Source organism: Callithrix jacchus, chromosome 10, assembly GCF_049354715.1.
Source record: "Callithrix jacchus isolate 240 chromosome 10, calJac240_pri, whole genome shotgun sequence".
In the NCBI taxonomy this organism is placed as follows: Eukaryota; Metazoa; Chordata; class Mammalia; order Primates; family Cebidae; genus Callithrix; species Callithrix jacchus.
In genome coordinates, this window is record NC_133511.1 from 44,231,505 (window position 1) to 44,254,220 (window position 22,716).

At 38.6% G+C, this 22,716-nt stretch overlaps 1 protein-coding gene across 2 annotated transcripts in view; it reads left to right on the plus strand.

Moving 5' to 3' along the window:
• The window catches only part of MAML2 (mastermind like transcriptional coactivator 2), a 372,811-nt gene extending 352,706 nt beyond the window's left edge, over positions 1 to 20,105 (plus strand). For both annotated transcript variants that reach the window (XM_002754687.6, XM_054241787.2), the window contains 3 exons: positions 5,391 to 5,594; positions 10,910 to 11,021; positions 16,864 to 20,105. In XM_002754687.6, coding sequence (XP_002754733.4) covers positions 5,391 to 5,594; positions 10,910 to 11,021; positions 16,864 to 17,879 — 1,332 coding nt within the window. In that variant the 3' untranslated portion in view covers positions 17,880 to 20,105. The remainder of the gene's footprint in view (positions 1 to 5,390; positions 5,595 to 10,909; positions 11,022 to 16,863) is intronic.
• Positions 20,106 to 22,716: the final 2,611 nt, after the last annotated feature.

A 22,716-nucleotide genomic window follows, 5' to 3' on the forward strand; every position in this document is an offset into this window, starting at 1 on the left:
TTAGAATCAAACACTGTAATTTGATAGGTAAAAACAGAAAAAGAACATATAAAATGAAAGATCATGCAAGTTCATGATTTGAACCAGCCATTGACTGTTCCTTCCTGCCAAATCAATCTTTAACTACAGTTTCTCTAGAAAACTGGGTTTTCTATCATGTGAAAGACTACATTGATGGAAACAGCCCATTTCTTTCACAATCACACACACGCATGTATGCACACATATGTACATACTCTCATCTGTCAGTTGAGAATGTGCCATTTTTACCATGGCTGTCATATGCCCTTCAGGAGAAAATGTGTGTTAGGGAAAAACAGATGATTTCTATTAAGTTCTCCATGGGTTGAGTTTAAGGCAAAGAGTGAGGCCGAATATGAAAATCAAAGCCAATGCATCGAAGCAGATTTTTCTGTTAAACTATTTTATGTACTAAAGTTTGCACAACATCTTGGCAATGACAGCAAGCCTGAGTAAGGAGGTATTTTGTGTTTTATAGCAAACATAAGTACAAAAAAATGCAACAGCAGCAAAATATTACTTTAATCACGAATTCAAAGAATGTATAGTAGGTAGATGGTAAAACCCATGAGCTAGAAACTACAAGATTTAAAAATCTTTTACGAAATTGCAAGAGTTTATCTCTTATTCTTTCCTCCATTCCAGGGCAACTCCCTTCACCCTAGCACTAGTTTCAAATTTGGAAAACCCTCCAGACCCTAGGGAAAAGGGTCCTAAAGTATCTTTTGGTATCTTGAAGGAATGAAACTACATTTAGCACAGTCTATCTGTTTGATTAGAGAGAGAAAGAGGCATAGTTACATTTTCCTGGCATGTAGATCTTTTATAAATCTTAGAAAACGGTGGTTTTCTCTGGAAATTATTTTGGAGTTCATCAATTCTGCCAACATTGTGCACTCTGCCTACCTCTTTTCTTTCTCTTCTTTTTCCCCTTTTCTAAATACATGTTGGTCTCTAGAAAATAAAAAATTGCTTTTCAATATACAGACTAGACATTCAATATACATTGTCAAATGCACTAATGGATTGATATATTTGTGGATGACTAGACTAGGCCTTAGTTGATCTGAGATTTATTTATTTATGTATTTTTCCTTCAACTTTTAAGTTCTGGGTACGTGTGGGGTGTGCAGGTTTGTTACATAGGTAAATGTGTGCCATGATCTGGGTTTTAATCTTAAGACATTAGTAGGTATCATACAACCTAATGGAAGTGATCATGCATTGCTTTTTGTTGTCATAACTTTGGGTGAGTCCATACCTGGAGTGTGTGGTGCGTGTAGCTTATCCTCCCAGATGAACTCTATGCCAGAGATCTTAAACTCAAATGACCGACATGGACCAGGCAAGTGATAGAAATGAGGAAAATGGGTGGGTATAATAAAGCAAGGAGTAGTAGAGGCTGTGGCCAACTGGAGAGCACAAAGAGCAATTTGTATTTCAAACATGACGGGGGCCAAACAGACCACATCTGTAGTCCAGGAACACTTATGGTGTGAGCTCCTTCACAAGACTCACTGGATATAAAACATCTCTCTAATATTTAAAAATACAAGAATAACAAAAAAAATAATAGTTAAAGTGTATCAAATACCTCTGCTAAGTCCCTGGCACTGTTCTAAAATTTATCTTGTCAAATTTTAGATAATTAATATATTGCCTTTATTTTTCAAATGAGGAAACTAAGGCACAGTACTTACTAAATGTACATTGATTGTACTATGCATAAATAATTGGGTGTTAAAACAATGAAAACCAGAATAACAAACAAAAAGTTAACAGAGACCTGAGCTGAGACCCTAACTGAGAGGAAAGAAGCATACCCCAAAAGACAGCCCGTCAGAGAATGATACCCCACCCATCTCTGGCATCTTCAATTAGGAAGATGAAGGTAATTCCCCAAATCCCTGGGTGGGTCATAATCTGCAATATAACTGAGACCTCTCCATTTCTGAGAGACTTGACACAGAACAGCTTTGTGTAGTCTGCAAGTTCTATCTCCTTTGTTTCATAGTGAAAACAAACAAAAACAGACTATTGTTCTTATGTGTAGAAATAACTTTAACAATGAATGAGCAGCTGTTGTTTAGTAAGTGCTTACTATGTGCTGGGTATTAGATTATCTCCTCTAATTCTTGTGAGGACCCCGTGACGTCCTTACTGTTATTATTTCCCTTTCACAGATAAGAACACTGAGGCTTAGAGAGGGGAATGAACTTCTGCCACATCACACAACTAAGTGTCAGAACCAGGGTATGAACCAAGGAGGACCTATCTCCAGAGCTTATGGTCTTGTCCATTGCGTGGCAATGCAAAGAAGACGAACAGAAAAGTGTTTGCAATTTTTCCACCTGTGCTTGTCAGACAAACATGAAATCTTCTTTTGAAAGTCTTGCATAAAACTAAATTATATCAAAGAGAAGGGCAGACTCTTTCTATTCTGGTTCAAGTGGAGAGTAGAAAGCAAACTGCTGTCTCCAGTACACTCTTTTCCACCTTGATGTCTTCCACCACCACTTCCAGCTGTCTTTACACTTCCCTGATCCTGCCTCTTTCTCCCTGTCACAGGCTCTGCTTCTGCGTCCTTAGTCAGGGTGCACCCAAAGGCTCAACCCCCAGTCCTCCATGCATTTCCTCCTCCTTTTGCCCTCCACAACACTCAGCTCACAGATCTTGATTTCCTACTATTCTGTCAATGACTCTCAAGTGCTTGTCTCCAAGCCCACATCCTAGTGGCTTATAGAACACATGGGGTGAAATCTTGTTCAAAAGTCATAATGGATTTAAGGTTGAAAGAACTGACTGGTCACAGGGGTGGAAATATATTAGGGGATGGCTTCCTTAAGCTGCACAGAGGATGTACTTCAGAGATGGCTGTAATCATTTTTTACTAACTAGTGAAGAGGATCTCCTCACCCTGTCCTCACTCCTGTCCTGTCCAAAACACTTTCTTCCACCTCCCTGACCTGAGAGTGCTCAACCCTGGGAAGAGGGCTGCATGAACTGATGGGTTGGCCCAGGTTAAAGTACAAAAATCTTTCTTCTCAATACTTCCCGTATCAGATGACATGCAGTGAAGTATAGTGATTGAGAATTAGAGTTGTGGGGTCAGACAGACCTGGCTTCAAATCCTCCGTGGCCACTTATGGCTATGTGATCTCTCTAAGCTCAAGTTTCTTATCTGCAAAATTGGGATAGGGATAACTTATTGGGATGATAATACAAGCTCTTACTGTTTTGTTGGGAGAAGTGAATGAGATAAAGCACTGAAGGCAGTGACTGGCTGATAATAAGCCTCAGTGGATGGTCGCCCTTAGGATGATTTTGTAACCCTTTGTGTTTGAGGCAGCTGGTGAGCTTTGTAGCCCCAGGGATTACTAAAGCAAGGCCACAGCTTTGGACTTGTGGCTTATTTATTTATTTATTTCAGCTCAGTATATAGTTAAAGAAAAAGAAGGAAATAAAAGAGAAGAGAATTTCCACAAATGATGTATCTGCCACCACTACTCATGTGGTATCATGGGAGCTGCTTTATTTATTTATTTATTTTTTGAGACAGACTTTTGCTCTGTTGCCCAGGCTGAAATGCAGTGGCGCAATCTCAGCTCACTGCTACCTCTGCCTCCTGGGTTCAAGTGATTATCATGCCTCAGCTTCCCAAGTAACTGGGATTACAGACGCGCACCACCACACCTGGCTAATTTTTGCATTTTTAGTAGAGACAGGGTGTCACCATGTTGGCCAGGCTGGTCTTGAACTCTTGACCTCAGGTGATCTGCCCACCTCAGCCTCCCAAAGTGCTGGGATTACAGGCGTGAGCCACCACACCCAACTCCCTGCATTATGTTTTTATGTCTTATAACCTCACACAGTTTAGTTGGTGAATGACAGATTTTTTGCCAGGCGCAGTGGCTCATGCCTGTAATCCCAGCACTGTGGGAAGTCAAGGATCTAGGATCACTTGAGCCCTAGAGTTTGAGACCAGCCTGGGCAATATAGTAAGACCCCGTCTCTACAAAAAATTTAAAAATTAGCCAGGTGAGGTGGCACACACCTGTGGTCCCAGCTACTTGGGAGGCTAAGGTGGAAGGTTTGCTTGAGTCTGGGAGTTTGAAGCCTACAGTGAGCCATAATTGTGCCACTGCACTGCAGCTTGGGTAACAGAGTGAGACTCTGTCTCTTAAAAAAAAAATAAAGAAAAAAAGAGAGAAAGAGTTGGATTTCTTTTGTTCCCATATAATCAGTGTTTCCCAAAGCATATTCCCTGTACCAGTGAGTGTAAGCATGACCTAAGGAGTACAGATTCTTATCTATAGCCTCAGAATCCCTGGGACAAGGCCAGGACATCTGACTTATAAACTGATTCCCAGATCATTCTGATCAAAGTATAACAATTTTTAACTTACTGTTTATATCATATAATCTAAAATTTGATTTTATATTTTCTTGTATTTATACGTGTAAGCATTTCTCCCTAACTGGGGTGATAAATTCTCTAGAGGGATAACCATATTTACTAATCTTCTTGTAACCCTACTAGTGTACTAGTATGGAGCTCAATCCTAAATACATCATTGGGAATTAATGAGAATATTTGACTGGGTTTAGCTTACTGTCTTGAAGAGTCCTGATTTGTCAATGCCAAAAAATTGGTAGAGACTTCACATTAGAAAGGCAGTTCACTAGGACCCAATGTTATTTGATACATGACTGAGTTTTTAATCAATATTTTCTCATTGTCAGTGTGGTAGGTTTTCTTTTACTGAGATTCTTGTACCAAGATACCTGAAGTGTTGACTGGGAAACAAAATTAACAAGCCCCTGAGAAGTGAAGTCCATTCTGTTTGAGTTTATAAAACAGAAACTCACAGGCCTTCCTGCCTTTCTGGTACAGAAAGCTGGGCAAGGCAAAATGCCTTCTGTCCAAAATGGTTTCAACTTTTAAACATATAAATTAAAATATGATTTTCATTGTAGGATCAGCAATGATACATGCTAACTTTGGGAAAAGGAAGGATTTGTTACACTATGGTGTTTATTCCTGAGAAATTGAGAGGTTTGCCATATGTTTTTATGGTAGTTTTCTTTGAGGTTCCATAAACACCTTCTGGAATGTGGAAGTTCCACCAACAGAGTCCAATGGGAGCTTTTCCAGTGCCCTAATTTCATTAACCCAGCTGCTTTGGTTGCTGTGATATGCAATTATTTCTTCTACATTTAAAAAGCGATTCTCTGATCTCTAAACCATTAACCATGTTTAATCTTTAATAAGATGAAAAATGTTTGGAATCTGAGTATATAGTCCTTGTGCTACATGTTTCTTTTTTAAATTCACAGTAGCTTTTCCTTCCCCCCTTTCTCTTCTTTAGGATCAACACTCTGTGGTAGGCCAGAACACAGGCCCCAGTCCAAGTCCCAACCCCTGCTCAAATCCAAACACTGGAAGTGGTTACATGAACTCCCAGCAATCACTGTTGAATCAGCAATTGATGGGAAAGAAGCAGGCTCTACAGAGGCAGATCATGGAGCAGAAACAGCAACTCCTTCTCCAGCAGCAGATGCTGGCTGATGCGGTAAAATTTTCTCTTAATTTCTACTGAACCAACCTGTTGACCTAACAGAGAGAGTTTATTCTTTTCTATCTATATTTGCTGTACCTGATATATGACAGCAACAAAGGCCTCCTGACTGTAAGAGAGGATAGTTCCATATATTTAGTGTACTGCAGGAAGAAGAAAAAAACAAAACTTGACTTAACAGTTGTGAGACGCTTGGATTGCATGGCACCTCTGCTAACCAGCCCTGCCCAGCCCAGCCCAGGAATGTCTACAACAACCAACATGGGCATTTGAATCAGGCAAAATAAACCACTGTTGTTCCCCAGGCTTAAGGGGCAGAAGTAGTAAATTGAACTGGAATCAACTCAAATACAAACTGATTTTAGAGATAAGAGTTTTAAAAACAATTTTAAAAGCCAACATGGAGTCTCAAAACGAAGATTTGGCTTCCAAAATAAAGCAACTCACAATGGGGAATTTTTTTAAAAGAAAATATAAAATATATTTCCCATTTGCATTATATTTATTAGGTTGGTGCAAAAATGATTGCGGTTTTTTGCCGCTACTGGTAATGGCCAAAACCACAATCACTTTTGCACCAACCTAATATTTGACTTTTTAAGAAAGATAAGATTGTGCTTCTCACACACTACCCATGCATTAAACCCGCTTCAGTATTTATCTGCTCAGCCCTAGTTTTGTCGTCTCCCTTCAAACTATTTGGCCAAATGAAATAAGAAGTAACCATCTCCAGGTGAGTAGAACTAAGGTACACAGAAAAGAAAAAAACAAAATCAAATAATCTTATATTCAAGGAGCTTTGTAGTGAGAGTCAGAAATGCAGGGCGTGACACATGTTATAATTGTCAGTAAATATTAATTTGCAATGAGGGTAGAGCCATAAACAGGTAAATCCTCGCTTTACCCTAAAGAAGCCTTGAGCCAACTGAGGATGTGTCAAATAAATTGGCCAATTATAATGCATGTGATTAAATGCTATACTCTGGGAACTACTAGAAATGATTCAGAAAGAACATTCTATCCACTGAATATCTGAAAGGGGAGTAAAAGATGAGAGGAGAGTAGGAGGGTTATTTTAGCCAGAAGAACCAGCATATTCAAAGACCTAGGGATAATAAAGAATGCTACAGTGTATACAAGAATGGGGAAGTGATGGGTAAAGATGCCAGAGGTAAGAGCCGGGAGGGTAAGACTTGAAAGACCAGAATTTACATTGAAAAGCAATGGAAGACATTTTAAGGATTTAACACAAGGGGAAGCACTAGATTCAGATTTGCGTTGTAGTAAAAGTATAAAAATAGTAAGAGAAAATGTAATAGAAAGACTAAATCTGGCCGGAAAAGATTGAGGATAGTCTCTCAAAGAGGTAGAATTTGACACTGATTTTGAAAGACTGTAGGATTCTGATAGACAGAGCAGGTGGGGTCCACTATTAGAGGCGGAGGGTGGAGCAGCCACCAAAAGGTGCAGCCTGGGTATGAATTTGTTGGTTAGTTTGAGATTGCATTAGGAAATATTTAATCCCTGATAAAAAGTAAACACAGTTTAACAATCACATTTTTTTAAGGAATTACAAGTGGAATAAGTTTCCTATTCAGGACATGTGAAAAGAAATAATGAGAAATAAATTCATTTAACCTGGACTAAGGAATAGTGAGAAATAAGATTACAGATGACCTTGAGTACTGCCATAAAGTTTTAGGCAGTCACAGACTGCATCACAAAGTGACACAACTGGTTTCTTCTAGAAATCATAGTTTTGAAAACTCCAGTCCCCCGCCCCAGTTCCCTTCCCCTCCCACTTTTTATCCTTATAAACTAAAGAACTAAGGAACAAGGGCAATAGAGAGAAACATGTATAATCTAAGGTTGACTTACTGGGTACACTTTCATCGCTACCAACAATACTACTAGTTTCATGAATTATAACACAAACAGGTTGATTTTCAGCTCTTGTTAAAAGGCAAGGAAGTGGTAGCATACACATTCCCTAAGGGTCCTGGCCTGGCACTGGCCTAACTCCCACTGGGCCCCAGTTGAGTCACCACTAGGACAGGTGCAAAGGGCAATGGCATTAAACTGTGTGAGATGAATGAGGCTGCCGTTTTTGTGATTTTTAAAAACCATCCGCATTTCTTTGTTTGGACACCATTGAGGGTGTCTGTGCTTTTTAGCATATCCAGGAAGACGTGGTCTTTCATACCACTGTACATTAGCATATGCTTTGTGGTCCTCTGCAGTCAGTTGGCAAGGCCACATAGGCACCTAAATTGAGACTTTTTCTCATGGAAGTTTATTATCCTTATTCTCTTTTATTCTCCTACCAGTGAGGCACAAAGAAGAGACATGAATAGTACTTCTTACAACGGACATCATAATTACCAGCACGCATTGTGCACCTACTGTTTCCAGGCACAAAGATGGATTTTCACAGAATTAATAGGAATATGAGGGAGGTCCTACATCTCACATTTTTTCAGATGGAGAAACTGAAACAGAACAGATACATATGATAACAAATGATTTCTATAATGGGTTTTCAGGTCCAAGAGATTGGGTTATCATTAGATATTAGTTCATAAATTAAATTTCATATGGCAGAAAAGTAATCTCAGGAATGGCCTATATGTTTATACTTGCATAGAATGAGAATGTCATTCTTTTGCAAAATGTAGCCATCTCTATTCAGTATTGCTGTCTAGTCTTTGCTGCTCTTCAACATAAAGGGACAACATGGAAGTTCTATGTTATGTCCATATACAAGGTTATTACTCTAATTCATTTGTGAACAAGTAGTTTAAGAAACCTAAATTTCTGGAGATATACATATATATATACATGCTTATATATACACACACACACACACACACACACACACACACACATATATATATATATGAAAACCCTTTGAACAACAGTTTAGCCCTCTGGTGTAGACAAGCCTGACCAACATGGTGAAATCCCATCTCTACTAAAAAAAATTAGCTGGGCATGATAGCAGGCACCTGTATTCCCAGCTACTCGAGAGGCTGAGTGGGAGAATCCTTGAACCCAGGAGGTGGAAGTTGCTGTGAGCCGAGATCATGCCATTGGACTCCAGCCTGGGTGACAAAGCCAGACTCCAACTAAAAAAAAAAAAAAGTCAATAGTTATTTTGTAATATAATCTATGATGGGAGGTCAAGGACCTTCTTCTCTCTTTTTATCTCTCTCTTTCTTTCTCTCTCTCGCCTACACATACACACACACACACTGTCTTCTTCCATATCAATAGTAGAAACACCTAGTTACATAAGAAAGAATGACAGATGCTTTTGGAAAAAGGGAATTTCAGAAAGTCCCATGCTTGGTATAAAAATCAAAACTGTCATCCTATACAACAGTTTACAACAGGGCTGGTTGAACATCACCACATTTGGGTTCATGGAACATCTCAAGCTGTTTCTTAAACATTTAGAGTTTGGGCAAAACCAAAAAGCATTTCACCAACCACTTTTTCCCTTAATTTATAAACCCATGTTTAAAATAAATGTAATCCATATGTTTCTGATTCATTTACACTTAGCTCATCAAAATTGTGTTTTATATGAATTACTTATGTGCAAAAAACTGTGTCTTTCAAGCTTTTTTCTTAGCAACAAGAATTTAAATTTGGTTTGTTGTTGTTTTAAGGCTTTTTCCCCTCCTTTATAGTAGACTTATTCTACTAAGAAGGTCTGGAATTTGATGGGAAACTGAGAAACACATGGTTTAAGTCAGTTCTAAGTTAGGCAGTACACATTTGTCTTCCAGATAATTTACCCATGTATCTACTACAAAGGTTTTTATTTGTTGACCTTTCTATAATTCCAGTGTTCTCTATCTACCTATGCTGATTATTTTTATCTTGAAGATTGAGGTTGCTTTGGTGTGCATACAAAATTGCAATGAAGAAATTCTAAAAACTCCCTGATCCATACCAAAGAAGAAAAAAAGCAGCCCTTAATTCCCAAAGCTGATATGACACTCACAGCCAAGCCATTTTGTTCTCTGCTGGGTATAAACAATCCTACACATTGTCAACCTCAGACAGGGTTACTCTGAGATCATGATAAAATGAGACAAAATAAGACTTCATAATTTTGTCTAAAAACAGATACAAACAAGGTCTCTGTGCAACCTCCAAAATGCCAAACACCCCCGTCTCTTGTTAAATGAGTGATAGCTACTTCTTTATTCAATTAGAATTGACTTTACTTTCTGACATCTTCCAATCTAGAACAAAGCCCCATTTGTTTAGACCCTCCCTAAGTCACTCAAAGTCCAAATCTTAGGACAGAGTCTTTCTAACCTTCTCCTCCTGAGATGCCCTGTGACCCTTCATGTTGTGTGTTCTTCCTTGCTGCAACAAGTAATAAACCCAACAGCTGTGTTCCTGGTGGTCTCTGGCTGGGGATATTGACATATTAAAAGAATGTCTCTATTTTTTTCTCTTAGCTTCCAAACTCGCCTATTCTAAAGATCAAAAGGCTGATTCCGGAAGGAAGAAATGAAGGGAGGCTTTGGAACCTGTGCTTTTAGAATGGGGAGCTGATAAACAGAGTAGCAAGGGGCCCTCAAACTGTGCATCAGGAAAGAGCTGAGTTTTGGACTCAATATTTGGTCTCAGTTCTACCACTCTGTGATCTTGAGCAAGTTACTTAGCCTAACGAGGCTTCCATTTCCTTATTTTTTAGGTGGAAATAATCATACCTACTTTTAAGAATTGTTTATGAGGAGGTAAAAAAAAGAGATAACATTGACATAGTGCCTATATCATTATCCGTTTGTTATCTCCTGATATCTCCTCCTACTTAGGGTTATCAGATTTAACCAATAAGAATACAGAATGCCAGGTGTTATGTATTTTATCTGAAAACCCTACTCCTATGCTTTCCCCACTCTGTGGGACCAGAACTATATATTGGTACCTACCAAAGTATATCATGTGTGCTACAACATCAAATTAGAAATTAGAATCTTGAAAATCACAGAAATTTAGTTCTCATTGAAATCAAATTGCAAAATAAAGAAAATAAGAGTAGTTACTAAAACCAAAACACATGTCGAGTGTTATGGAGAAGTAGAAATGATACTTGCATACAGGAAGTTTATTGAAATTGAAAAGATTATTTCATAATTCAGAGACATGAAATAAGGTCATGATTTGTAACCCATGATTGCAAAATTGTTCTTTTCTGAAATTTACAAAATTTTACGTGCATTTTCACAAGTGAAAAGAGAATGATACAATTTAATATGTTTTCATTTGTTCTCATATCATTTCTCAAGGAGAAAATGGCTCCACAAGATCAGATAAACCGACATTTGTCAAGGCCACCTCCAGATTATAAAGACCAAAGAAGAAATGTGGGCAATATGCAACCAACTGCTCAGTATTCTGGTAAGTATTCTTCAAAAGTCATAAAAATCATAGCTGTGAAAGGAAAAAACAACTTCAATTTTCAATAATTCTGTTTCCCTTTAACTCACATTCGACTGTAATATTTTTCTTAGAATCTCTAACTCCCATTTGGCTTTCATACCAAGACTTCTTAAATACTTTTTAGTCCTTTCATCAGTTCTTGCTTAGCCTCACGTATTTCACCACTCTGGATTACCTCCGAGAATTCAAAAGAGCTAAATATTTTTCTGTTAGGTTCAATCATTGTCCTCCCAAAGATATATCTTAACCCAGGTAGTAGAAGGTAAGCAGACACTTCTGCCTCTTAGGTGGGCACTTGCGTCACTTTCACAAACCCTAGTCTTTTGTATCCACCTTTGGGCCCACCTTCAAGGTTTCCCCTTCAAAGACAAATGGTCCTGCCACCAAGGAATACTTGAAAAGCAAATCAAGTTTTCACAGTCTCTCAAAAACAACAAAGGGCCGGGCGCGGTGGCTCACGCCTGTAATCCCAGCACTTTGGGAGGCCGAGATGGGTGGATCACGAGGTCAATAGATTGAGACCATCCTGGTCAACATGGTGAAACCCGGTCTCTACTAAAAATACAAAAACTTAGCTGGGCATGGTGGCGCGTGCCTGTAATCCCAGCTACTCAGGAGGCTGAGGCAGGAAAATTGCCTGATCCCAGTAGGCGGAGGTTGCGGTGAGCTGAGATCGCTCCATTGCACTCCAGCCTGGGTAACAAGAGTGAAACTCCGTCTCAAAAAACAACAACAACAACAAAGGTGAACCCCATTTAAATCACAAAGCAAATCTTCTTAATAGCTCTCTCAGTAAAAAATAAATGGTAAGTACAAAAGTACCCCAAATTCTCTCTCCTCCCACTCATTAAACTCCAAAAGAAACTTTCCCAAACCCAGCCAGTATTGCCCTGCCTTCTCCTATTCAGCATCTGTTCAATTCACTTCTGCCCAAAACTCTCTGCACTTTCCTATGTGAGTTAAGCTTATCATCTTGGGTTTCCTAAGTTCTTTGTCTTACCTGTTACCTTCATCTGTGCAGGAAGCCATAAAGGAGATTCTCTAAAGAAAGAAAGGCTGTGAACACCTCTATTTTATTAATATTTCCTGGTACTGTTAAGTGTACTTTTAAATATGTTGTCCCGACTTATTTAAACTCCCTCAAATATATACAACAGGTTGCCTCTTTCAACTAAAGTTGAGAATAGAGCTGGGCTCAGTAGCACATGCCTGTAGTCCCACCTACTCTGGAGGCTGAGGTGGGAGGATTGCCTGAGCCCAGGAGGTCAAGGCCAGCCTGGGCAACATATTGAGACATTGTCTCTAAAAACAACAAATAAAATTAGTAATCGGATGTATGTATTCCACTCTAAGATAAATTTGCCTCAGGGCAAAAACAGGATTCTCCAGTTGATTGTCTGAAGAGGGGTTGGAAGCAAAGATGCAGTTTTCAGTCATATGTTGCTTAATGATGGGGGTATGTTCTGAGAATTGCATTTTGTTGTGCAAACACCATAGAGAGTACTTACACAAACTTAGGTGGCCTAGCCCACTGCATGCCTACGCTGTATAGTATAGCCGATGGCTCCTAGGCTGCAAACCTGTACTGCATGTTACTGTGATGACTACTGTAGGCAGTTGTAACACAATGGTAGGTATGTGTGTATCTAAACATAGGGAAGGTATGGTCAAATATGATTTAAAAGATTTTTAAAATGGTACATTTGTATAGGGCCCTTACCGTGAATGGAGCTTTCATTGAGTGTCAGTGAGTGGGTGGCACATGAATGCAAAGGTCTAGGGCATCGCTGTACACTGCTGTGGACCTTGTAAACACTATATACTTAGGCTGCACTAAACTTATTTTTTTTAATTTCTTTCTTCAATAGTTAACTTGTATGTCAACTTTTTTTGCTTTGCTTTACAACTTTTCAATTTTTTAAACTTTGGACTTTTGTGATAGCTAAGCTTAAAACATAATCACATTGTACAGCTATACAAAAATATTTTTTTCTTCATATCCTTATTTTAGAAACTTTTTTCTATTTTCTTATAATTTTTAAATTATGTTTAATTTACATACAATTGTTCATATGTATGGGGTACAGTAGGATATTCTGATGCATGGACCAGTATGTGATGATCAGATCAGGGTAGTTAGCGTCACCAGCACATCAATCATTATCATTTCTTTGTGTTGGGAACATTCAAAATCCTCTTCTGACTATTTGAAAACAGTATAAATTATCCTTAATTATAGTTGTCCTATAATTCTATGGAACGCCAGGACTTATTCCTCCTCTCTAGCTGTAATTTTGTGTCCATTAACCAATTTCTTTCTAGGTTTTTCTCCCCACATCCTCCCCACCTTTAGAAACCACAATTCTACTCTCTACTTCTATGATATCAACTTGTTTAGCTTACACATGTGAATGAGAACATGTGGTTCTGTGCCTGGCTTATTTCACTTTAAAATTTTATGGTTTTGTTTTAAGCTTTTTTTTTAAAACTAAGACACAAACACACACATACACACATTAGCCTAGGCCTGCCTGCACAAGGTCAGAATCATCAGTGTCACTGTCATCCACCTCTGCATCTTGACCCATTGGAAAGTGTTCAGGAATAGTAACACGTGGAGCTTGTCACCTCCTATGATAACAATGCCTTCTTCTGAATATCTCCTGAAAACCTGCCTGAGGCTGTTTTACAGTTAACTTTTTGTATAAGGAGAAGGAGTACACTCTAAAATAATTATTGACAGCATAGTAAAAAGCATTTACTATGACTTTTATATATGATTTAAAAAGGATAAAAAATGGTACATCTGTACAGGGCACTTACCATGAATGGAGCTTGCTGGACTGAAAGTTGCACTGAGTATCAGTGAGTGGTGAGTGAATGCATTTAATAATTATTTTCGAGTGTCTTCTAGGATACAGCCATAGAAATTTTTCAGGTCCATTATAATCTTATGGGACCACTGTTATACATGCAGTTCTTTGTTGACCAAACATTGTTATGTAGTACATACTGTATTTGAAACATAGTTTTTTATGCCAATGGCCTGAGTGAGCTTTGGGAAAGCTGGGAGCCCTTGGAAATATTATACAAAATTCAAGGTGGATATTTAGGTTTTTCTTTTCCCACTCACGTAAAAGGATCCCAGGGATAGTAGTCTAGGGCTGGCTTGGTGGTACTACAGTGTTACCCGGAATTGAAGCTTCTTTTATCTTTCCACTCCATCTCTTTCAACATGTGGCTTCTATCCTAAGGGCTGCCCGGTAGCCACCACATCACTAGTCTCATTTTGCACTAAACTTATTTTTTAGTGTATTCCAGGTAGGAAGAGGAAAGAAAAGAAATCTGATTCCCTTAGCCAGAATGGATTCATTTGGACCCCTCCACGCACCCCATCGACAAGGGAGTTGGAGAAATATGGTTTTTCACCTGAGCACATTGCTCTGTTTCTAAAACCAAAGCTCTGTTTCAAAGGAACACATAGGGATTGGATATTAGGGGAGGCACCTAGCAGTCTCTTCCACAGTCAAAATTGGTGTTTTTCTAATGGAGTAATCCTTCGCATCCAACAGCTGACACTCCGGTGGGTCAGAATCACTGTTCTAGAGCATTGCACTTCCCATGTCTTCTGATAATGAAATAAGCAACAAAACACAATACAAACTTTTTAAATTCATTTTTAAATTTCAATCTTGGTACAATAATACTTACCTTTCCCAGATTCTGATATTAAAAATGGAGTATGAAGAGCCTGGGACAGTTTCCATTACCTGTTAGGAGGTTTTAAGTATTAACTGTTATTATTTTGTGATCTTTGTGGAAATTCTATTCTGATTGTTTAAAAATATTGTTTTCCTTATAAACCTTCTTAGGGCATATTATTAAAATACAGGGCGACTACAGGTGATAATTATTAAAACATCTACATTTTATCCCACAGCATTTTCATAATATAAATTCCCTTGATATGAAACCTTCAGATACAAAGATGATGTTGCTTAATCTTATTGGCATTATGTGTGGTCTCAGTTACTGTTCAAGTGTCTCCTACCTGGCTCTTATCTCTCTTCATCAAACACTGCCCACTACACAATACACTACACAGATACAAGGAGATACAAGAGACTGCTCCTGCATTCAAGGGGTATGTAGCCTAGTTGGGGGCAGATTTATAAATAAATAGCAAGGTTAGTGTGTTCATTATGCCCTCAGTCTTTCAGGATGTATACAACCTAGGTATCCTTAAGCAGCAGGGAATAGCCTAAGTTTACAGTTGCAGGCGTGCTCTGCCCACCCACTGACATCGTGATATTCTTAGGTGTGTTTAGCTCTGTATTTCTCAGAATCTCTGACTCTGGCCCTCTCTGATCGTATTTGCCTCCAAAAATGTTTCCTCATGATGACTTTAACCTCCAGAAGTCAAGAAGATTTCAGTGTGTTGATTAATCACTGTCTGTCATATGAAGCCCTTATTCCACAATCTGTGGCTTAGACATTGTCCCATGTTGTTGCAGAACTTTCTCTTAGGTCAGCTAAAACCAGGCTCTCATGACATGGCCAGGAAAAATTAGGCTCGTGGACACATAGAAGGACGGAAGAAAAATGGAATTTATCAGGCAAAAAATGAAAAATAACTCTCAGCAAAGCGAGAGAAAGTCCTGCTAGCAGGTTTCCCACCTCACAGATTGAATTCCCAGGTCACCACACAGGAACAGGAGAGGCCAGGCTCCTCCCTGCTGCAAATGGCATGAAGCTCCATCACATCCTCCCAGTGCACAGGTGGGCATTATTCAGAAAAAAATCAGTCGGAAAAGGGCTTCATCTGGGCTTCATCCAGTTTTTCAGCTTTCAGGCTGTTTTAGGTTTGAAGGCTGGGTTTTGTAGGGGTGGAGCTGAGACCCTTGTCTGCTTCCTGTCTCTATCAATATCCTATCAGTTACTGACAGGCATCAGTTTCACTGGCAGGCACTTTGAGGCTCCATGGATTGCCCAATACTAAGTGCTAAATGAAAGATTCAAAGGGCAAATACTGCTGGAGAGAGGAGGCTGGAAGATAAAGGAAAACTTAATGGAGGAGCTTCAGCCTTAATCTGATCCCTGAGGAAAAGATGGGGCTCAGTGAGGGATGGAAATGAGTAAAGGTAGCTCACAGTGCCTTGAGTAACAATTCAATAGTCACTACACCTCCTAGAACTGAAGACTTTCTGTATGAAGTTAATATCTAGAGTGTTGAATTCCAAATGTTTAAAGAGATGGAGATTTACCCTTTGAACACTGGGGAGTGATTGGGGCAGCTCCTTGAATGGGAATGATTCAGATAAAGAATGAGACATGATTTTCAAGGCCAAAGTTTGGGAATATTAATCTAGGAGCCATGTATAGCATTCATCTACAGTTTCTTATTTGGACCTGGGGTAAATAGTAACATGGATTTCATGAGAGCTGGCTAATCAAGATTGTAGTCTCTGGACTTGGAACACAGTGAAGCTAATTCCAAATAGAAGATTGACTATTATCTCCCTGAAATGACTTCAGAAGAGGAATAAAATAAAACTGAAAAAATAAGAACTATTTTAGTCTGCTTTTTGTAATGTGTAAACTTGTGAACCAAAGAGTGACTTCAGGTGCTCCTTCCTCCCAAAAACTGTCTTGTTCTTTTTACGTAATTTATCTGATGATTATTTCGCCTAAATTGTCTTATACCTGAAAGTAGTTTCAGATTGATGGGTTATTGCAAAGTGCAATTACAGAGGAGATAACACACAGTTACAAACTAATACAATTCTCTTCTCTTTCTCAGGTGGCTCATCCACAATAAGCTTAAACTCTAACCAGGCTTTGGCAAACCCAGTTTCAACACACACCATTTTAACTCCCAATTCCAGCCTCCTGTCTACTTCTCATGGGACAAGAATGCCGTCATTATCTACAGCAGTTCAGAACATGGGGATGTATGGGAATCTGCCTTGTAACCAACCTAGCACATACAGTGTCACTTCAGGAATGAATCAGTTGACCCAACAGAGAAACCCAAAGCAATTGATAGGAAATCAGAACAACCCTATGATGCCACGTCCACCTACCTTAGGGCCAAGTAATAATAACAATGTAACCACTTTTGGAGCTGGATCTGTTGGCAATTCACAACAATTGAGACCAAATTTAACCCATAATATGGCAAGCATGCCACCACAGAGAACATCAAATGTAATGATCACATCCAGCTCAACTGCACCAAACTGGGCCTCTCAAGAAGCAACAACAAAACAGCAAGAAGCCCTGACATCTACAGGAGTCCGCTTCCCCACAGGTACAGCTGCAGCCTATACCCCAAATCAGTCATTGCAACAGGCAGTAGGTAGCCAGCAATTTTCCCAGAGGGCAGTGGCTCCTCCTAACCAGTTAACACCAGCAGTGCAAATGAGACCCATGAACCAAATGAGCCAAACACTAAATGGACAAACCATGGGTCCACTCAGGGGTCTGAATCTCCGACCCAATCAGCTAAGTACACAGATTTTGCCTAATTTGAATCAGTCAGGAACAGGATTGAATCAGTCGAGGACAGTCATCAATCAGCCGTCATCCTTGACACCCAGCAATTTTCCTTCATCCAACCAAAGTTCCAGGGCTTTTCAAGGAACTGACCACAGCAGTGACTTAGCTTTTGACTTCCTCAGCCAACAAACTGATAACATGGGCCCTGCCCTAAACAGTGATGCTGATTTCATCGATTCTTTATTGAAGACAGAGCCTGGTAATGATGACTGGATGAAAGACATCAATCTTGATGAAATCTTGGGGAACAATTCCTGAAGAAGAAAGGGGAAACAATTTACAACCTCCAGGCACTAAAAGGCAGTATTTTACTGAAACTTTGTAGAAGCTGAACTGTTAATGTTCAGGTGGACTACATGAAGATAACATGCTTAAAAATGGAAAGCAGAAAGTAACTGCAGTGATGAAAAATTTGATCCAAATTCTTGTTTTCAATCTTACACCTGAAAGTAAAATATTAGGATCACTTTTCCCTGTCTAAACTCCAGGACCCAGTATCCAATTTATCCAAACAGAACTGTGATGTTGATGTGTAATTAATTGTGTAAAATAGCCTTCCCAAGTTTCTTTTTCCCTGAAAAAAAAAAAAGGTAATAGAACTTGTAGTTTATTTAAACCCATGTCATGAGGAGATACTAGTTCCAAGCAACAAACTCCTTAATTTGCGCTAGTAGATAGATATGGTTTAACCTTTCCACTGTGTCTTTTCATTTAATTTTCCTGAAGCTTGCAGGATAGATTGAAATAGATTTGTTTGGAGTAACCAAACAATTTTCCCACAATCCTATACTTCAGTGGGATGCTATGTCTAGTGATTGAACAAAAATATAGAGCTCTGCAATTTGATTTTAGCTTCTACAACCAATTTCTGAATCCATTTCAATGAAATTTGAGATATAACAAAGACTTATCCTAATCATACCGAAATATTGGTGCACACCTATCTGCATTGGATTTCACTTTTTAAAAAAACCCACAGGACATTGCTATAAAGGAGATTTATTTGGCTACAGATAACCTGGGATGTTGCTTATTATGATCGATGCCTGCTGGTTTGTTCCCAAGATGAGTGAAACTGAGCCTCTTCCTCCCTACTCACTTTGATGACTGAGGCTCATTTATAAGAAAAGGACGTTTGGAGACTAAAACCGAAATTAGAAAGTATCATGTTTTGGTTGGAGATAAGAACCAGGGGTGGCAAGTACCAGTGTGTACAAATTTATTTCACGGGATTTGAAGGAAAGCATAATCAAGAGGGAAAACAATTTGTCCTTCATTGGACAAATTATTTTAGATTTCACTGCTGTGAAATGGAATGTGGTCTGTTCATTCTTCTGTCCCTGATGTGATGAATCATTGCCACATGCTAAGTGGACTCTTCATATCCAGGTTTCATCCTTCGGGGCTGAGCACTGTATCTAAGAGTTTCTGTTGAATCATTTAACCTCAGTGCCCACATACAGATCAGCTGTAAAATGGCGAAGATATGTTTTGATTTGGAATGAATGCAAAATATCACTATCAGAGGAGCAAAGGTTATCTTCAGCCCTTCCCATCATACACTCACATATTCAAGTATCAAATGTAATTTAGCTGAAGTTATTTAATAACCAAGTTTTTCAATATCTTTTCAAAACAGAAAGAACACACTGAAAATTCTACAAAGCTCTCTCCCAATTTTAATGTCTAGAAGCACTCTCCATCTGTTACACAAAACCAACATCACTGGCCCGGAATTTTACCTGTGCTAGGTTGTAAATATAAATAAATTACTTGTTTTGTAAACTTTTGTAAAGAATATTTTGGTAGAAATACTTAAAACATATTCTTTGGGTTATATTTATACATATGTGAAATAAATATACTATCAAAAGGTTATATTTTATACAAAAAGTAAATTGCTACCTTTTGTATGCTAATATACAAAGTTTTGTATAATATGATGGTTTATTTTTAGCTCTACACTTAAACCATAGGTGGTTAAGTGAGAACTTTTGAAAACTATCAAGAGGCTTGTTAGACAAATTTATATTCTGAAACCTCAATAAGAAAGCATTCCAGGTTTCAATCCTTGTTTTTTGTCCTGCTCCCAAATTCTTTTTTAAACCTATAGTTCTTGTGTCTTATTTTATTATTCTGCTGTGCACATTGTATTGGTCCTTGTTGCATGTAGTCTACTGTGTGTTTTCCCATTTTATAAGACAGCATTTCTCCATACAAAAAGGAAAAAAAAAGATGTACATATAAACACTTTTATTGTATGGCTCCTTCATGTTACTGTATATATCTGCCAGCACTAACCAGTTACACTCTTGTGAGTTGGCTTATTTTTACCCTAACATAAAAAGTATGTTTTGTAGTAGTTATCAAATTTAAGAGATAAAGCAATCAGAATGTTTGGATTTTCTTCTATCTTAATGTGAATTTCATAATTAATGTCTATTTATTCAGCTACTCATTAAAATACAGGAATCTTTGGGAAAACATGGTGTACTCTGTAGTTTCTGTTTGTTGGCAGCCTATTACCAAAGATGACATAATTTTCCTGAAAGCAGAGATAATGACAATTTGATAGCATGTTTAGCTAAAACCTTAGGATTTACAACTTAAGAGCTATTGGAATACAATCTGCCCTTTATAGAAATACCAGACCACTTAATTGTTGGCATTGCTTACATCCTGACATAGAGAGGAGTTAGATGTAATTTTTCTTTTTTATTTTAAGTCAAAGCCTAGAAAGCATTTTAACAAATAATTCAGTCTTGGCTTTGTGTTAAGCCCTATGAAGATAAATAACTCCTCTGTAAGTGAATGAACTAATATTACCTGCATTACTATAACCGGACCATAATGGTAAAGATTTCAACTTATAAAACAAGTCTGTTGTATTGTGTATAATTTCATGTGAAAAAAACTGTTTTAAAAATGCAGAAGTAGTTATCCTGTATGAAATCATACTTTCAGTTATTAACAATATTATTGCTTCATTATATAAAATTCTGAGAACTATTCATAATAATGGGTACTTAAAGGCAAATTTAGTTTCTAGGAAGTTTCTAAGCAAGTGAAATGTTGACTTGTCTCAGTGTTCTTTAGTTCACTTAAAGTTTGTATTAAAGTTCCATATGCATAGCATCTACTAAATACAGGGGAAATACAGCCTAATTCTCAGGCACTGTGGGCATTTGCCTGCCCCGCTGTGTGGCATTGGGTCAGACCAGGCTAGTGAACACAGGCTAGGCAAACACAGCCCGACTGGACATATTTACGTAGCCCTTCTTGAGAGTTAAAGAGGTTGAGAGTAAGATGGGCATTTGGAGGAGGCAAGAACAACACTCCAAATTCTCATTCACTGCTGTCTAAATATGTTGCTAAGCTCCCATTGTCCCTTTCCCCTCTACTAAAAAAGTATGTGACATCTTTTTTATTAGCATTATTAATGAAGCAATAATCAAATGGACATTTTTATATAGTCCCTATTCCAATGAGCCTGGAAAGTTGGATAGGAAATAAACAAAGTCAACATCAATAAAAATAAATAATATACATACAGATTAAGAGTAAAATGTGGGCCAGGCACGACAGCTCATTTCACTTTGGGAGGCTGAGGAGGGCAGATCATGAGGTCAGGAGTTTGGGACCAGCCTGACCAACATGGTGAAACCCTATCTCTACTAAAAATACAAAAATTAGCCAGGCATGGTGGCACACGCCTGTAATCTCTCAGCTACTCAGGAGGCTGATGCAGGAGAATGGCCTGAACCCAGGAGGCAGAGGCTACAGTGAGCCTAGATTGTGCCACTGCACTCCAGCCTGGGCATCAGAGAGACTCCGTCTCATAAAAAAAAGAGAGAGAAAAATGTGTAATTCTACTATTATCTATGAACCCCATTATGTAGCCATGGAAGTAGACCTGAGAGTGGAAAACTAAGTACAAAAGAGAGGACAACTCAGCTCCTTCCCATTCTGTGGTTGCCAAAGGCTGTTCAAATTGGTAATCATTTTATCCACAATTCCTCTTTTACATTTCTGTGACTGTTTTCTCACCCAAAAAAAGAGTGTTTGGGGCTGAAATATCACTATATTCCCTTCAACTCAAAACCCTGTATTAGTTTTTCTTCTAATACTAAGTAGAAAATTAGCCAAAACAGACTCACTAGCATCCTTTCTAAAACAAAGAAATCTTATTTTAGGAGAAAACCAATACTTTGGGTAATATACTCCATTGGGCATATATTAATGAACTTCTGTGATTTGTAAATGCCAGTGTAACAGCTTCTAGTATCCTTCCTAAGTTCCTACAATAGAGTGTATTAGTCTGTTCTCATGCTGCTATAAAGACGGTAACTGAGACTGGGTAATTTATGAAAAAAAGAGGTTTATTTATTCACAGTTCTGTATGGCTGGGAAGGCCTCAGAAAACTTACAATCATGGCAGAAGGTGAAGGTGAAGCAGGCATGTCTTACATGGTGGCAGGAGAAAGAGAGTACACAGTGGAAACTCATTTTTAAACCATCAGATCTTATGCAGACTCCCTCATTATCATGAGAACAGCATAGGAGGATCCCCCCTCCCCCACCATGATCCAATCGTCTCCCACCAGGTCCCTCTCAACACAGGGAGATTACTATTTGAGATGTGATTTGAGTGGGGACACAGAGCCAAATATCATAAAGTACCAGGAGTGCCCTAGTATCATCCTCCTTGGCAGCAATAAAATAACAAAAACCTTGTACCATGAGAATTAAGAAAATGTATTAACCTTAGTTTTTGTTTTTTTATTTTGAGACAGAGTCTTGCTCTGTCACCCAGCCTGGGTGGCATAATCTTGACTTACTACAACTTCCACCTCCCAGGTTCAAGCAATTCTCCTGCCTCAGCCTCCTGAGTAGCTGGGACTACAGGCACATGCCACCACACATGGCTAATTTTTGTATTTTTAGTAGAGATGGGGTTTCACCATGTTGGTCAGACTGATCTTGAACTCCTGACCTTGTGATCCACCTGCCTTGGCCTCCCAAGTGCTGGGATTACAGGCGTGAGCCACTGTGTCCGGCCCTTTGACCTTAGATTTTTAAAACAACAATGCTGTTG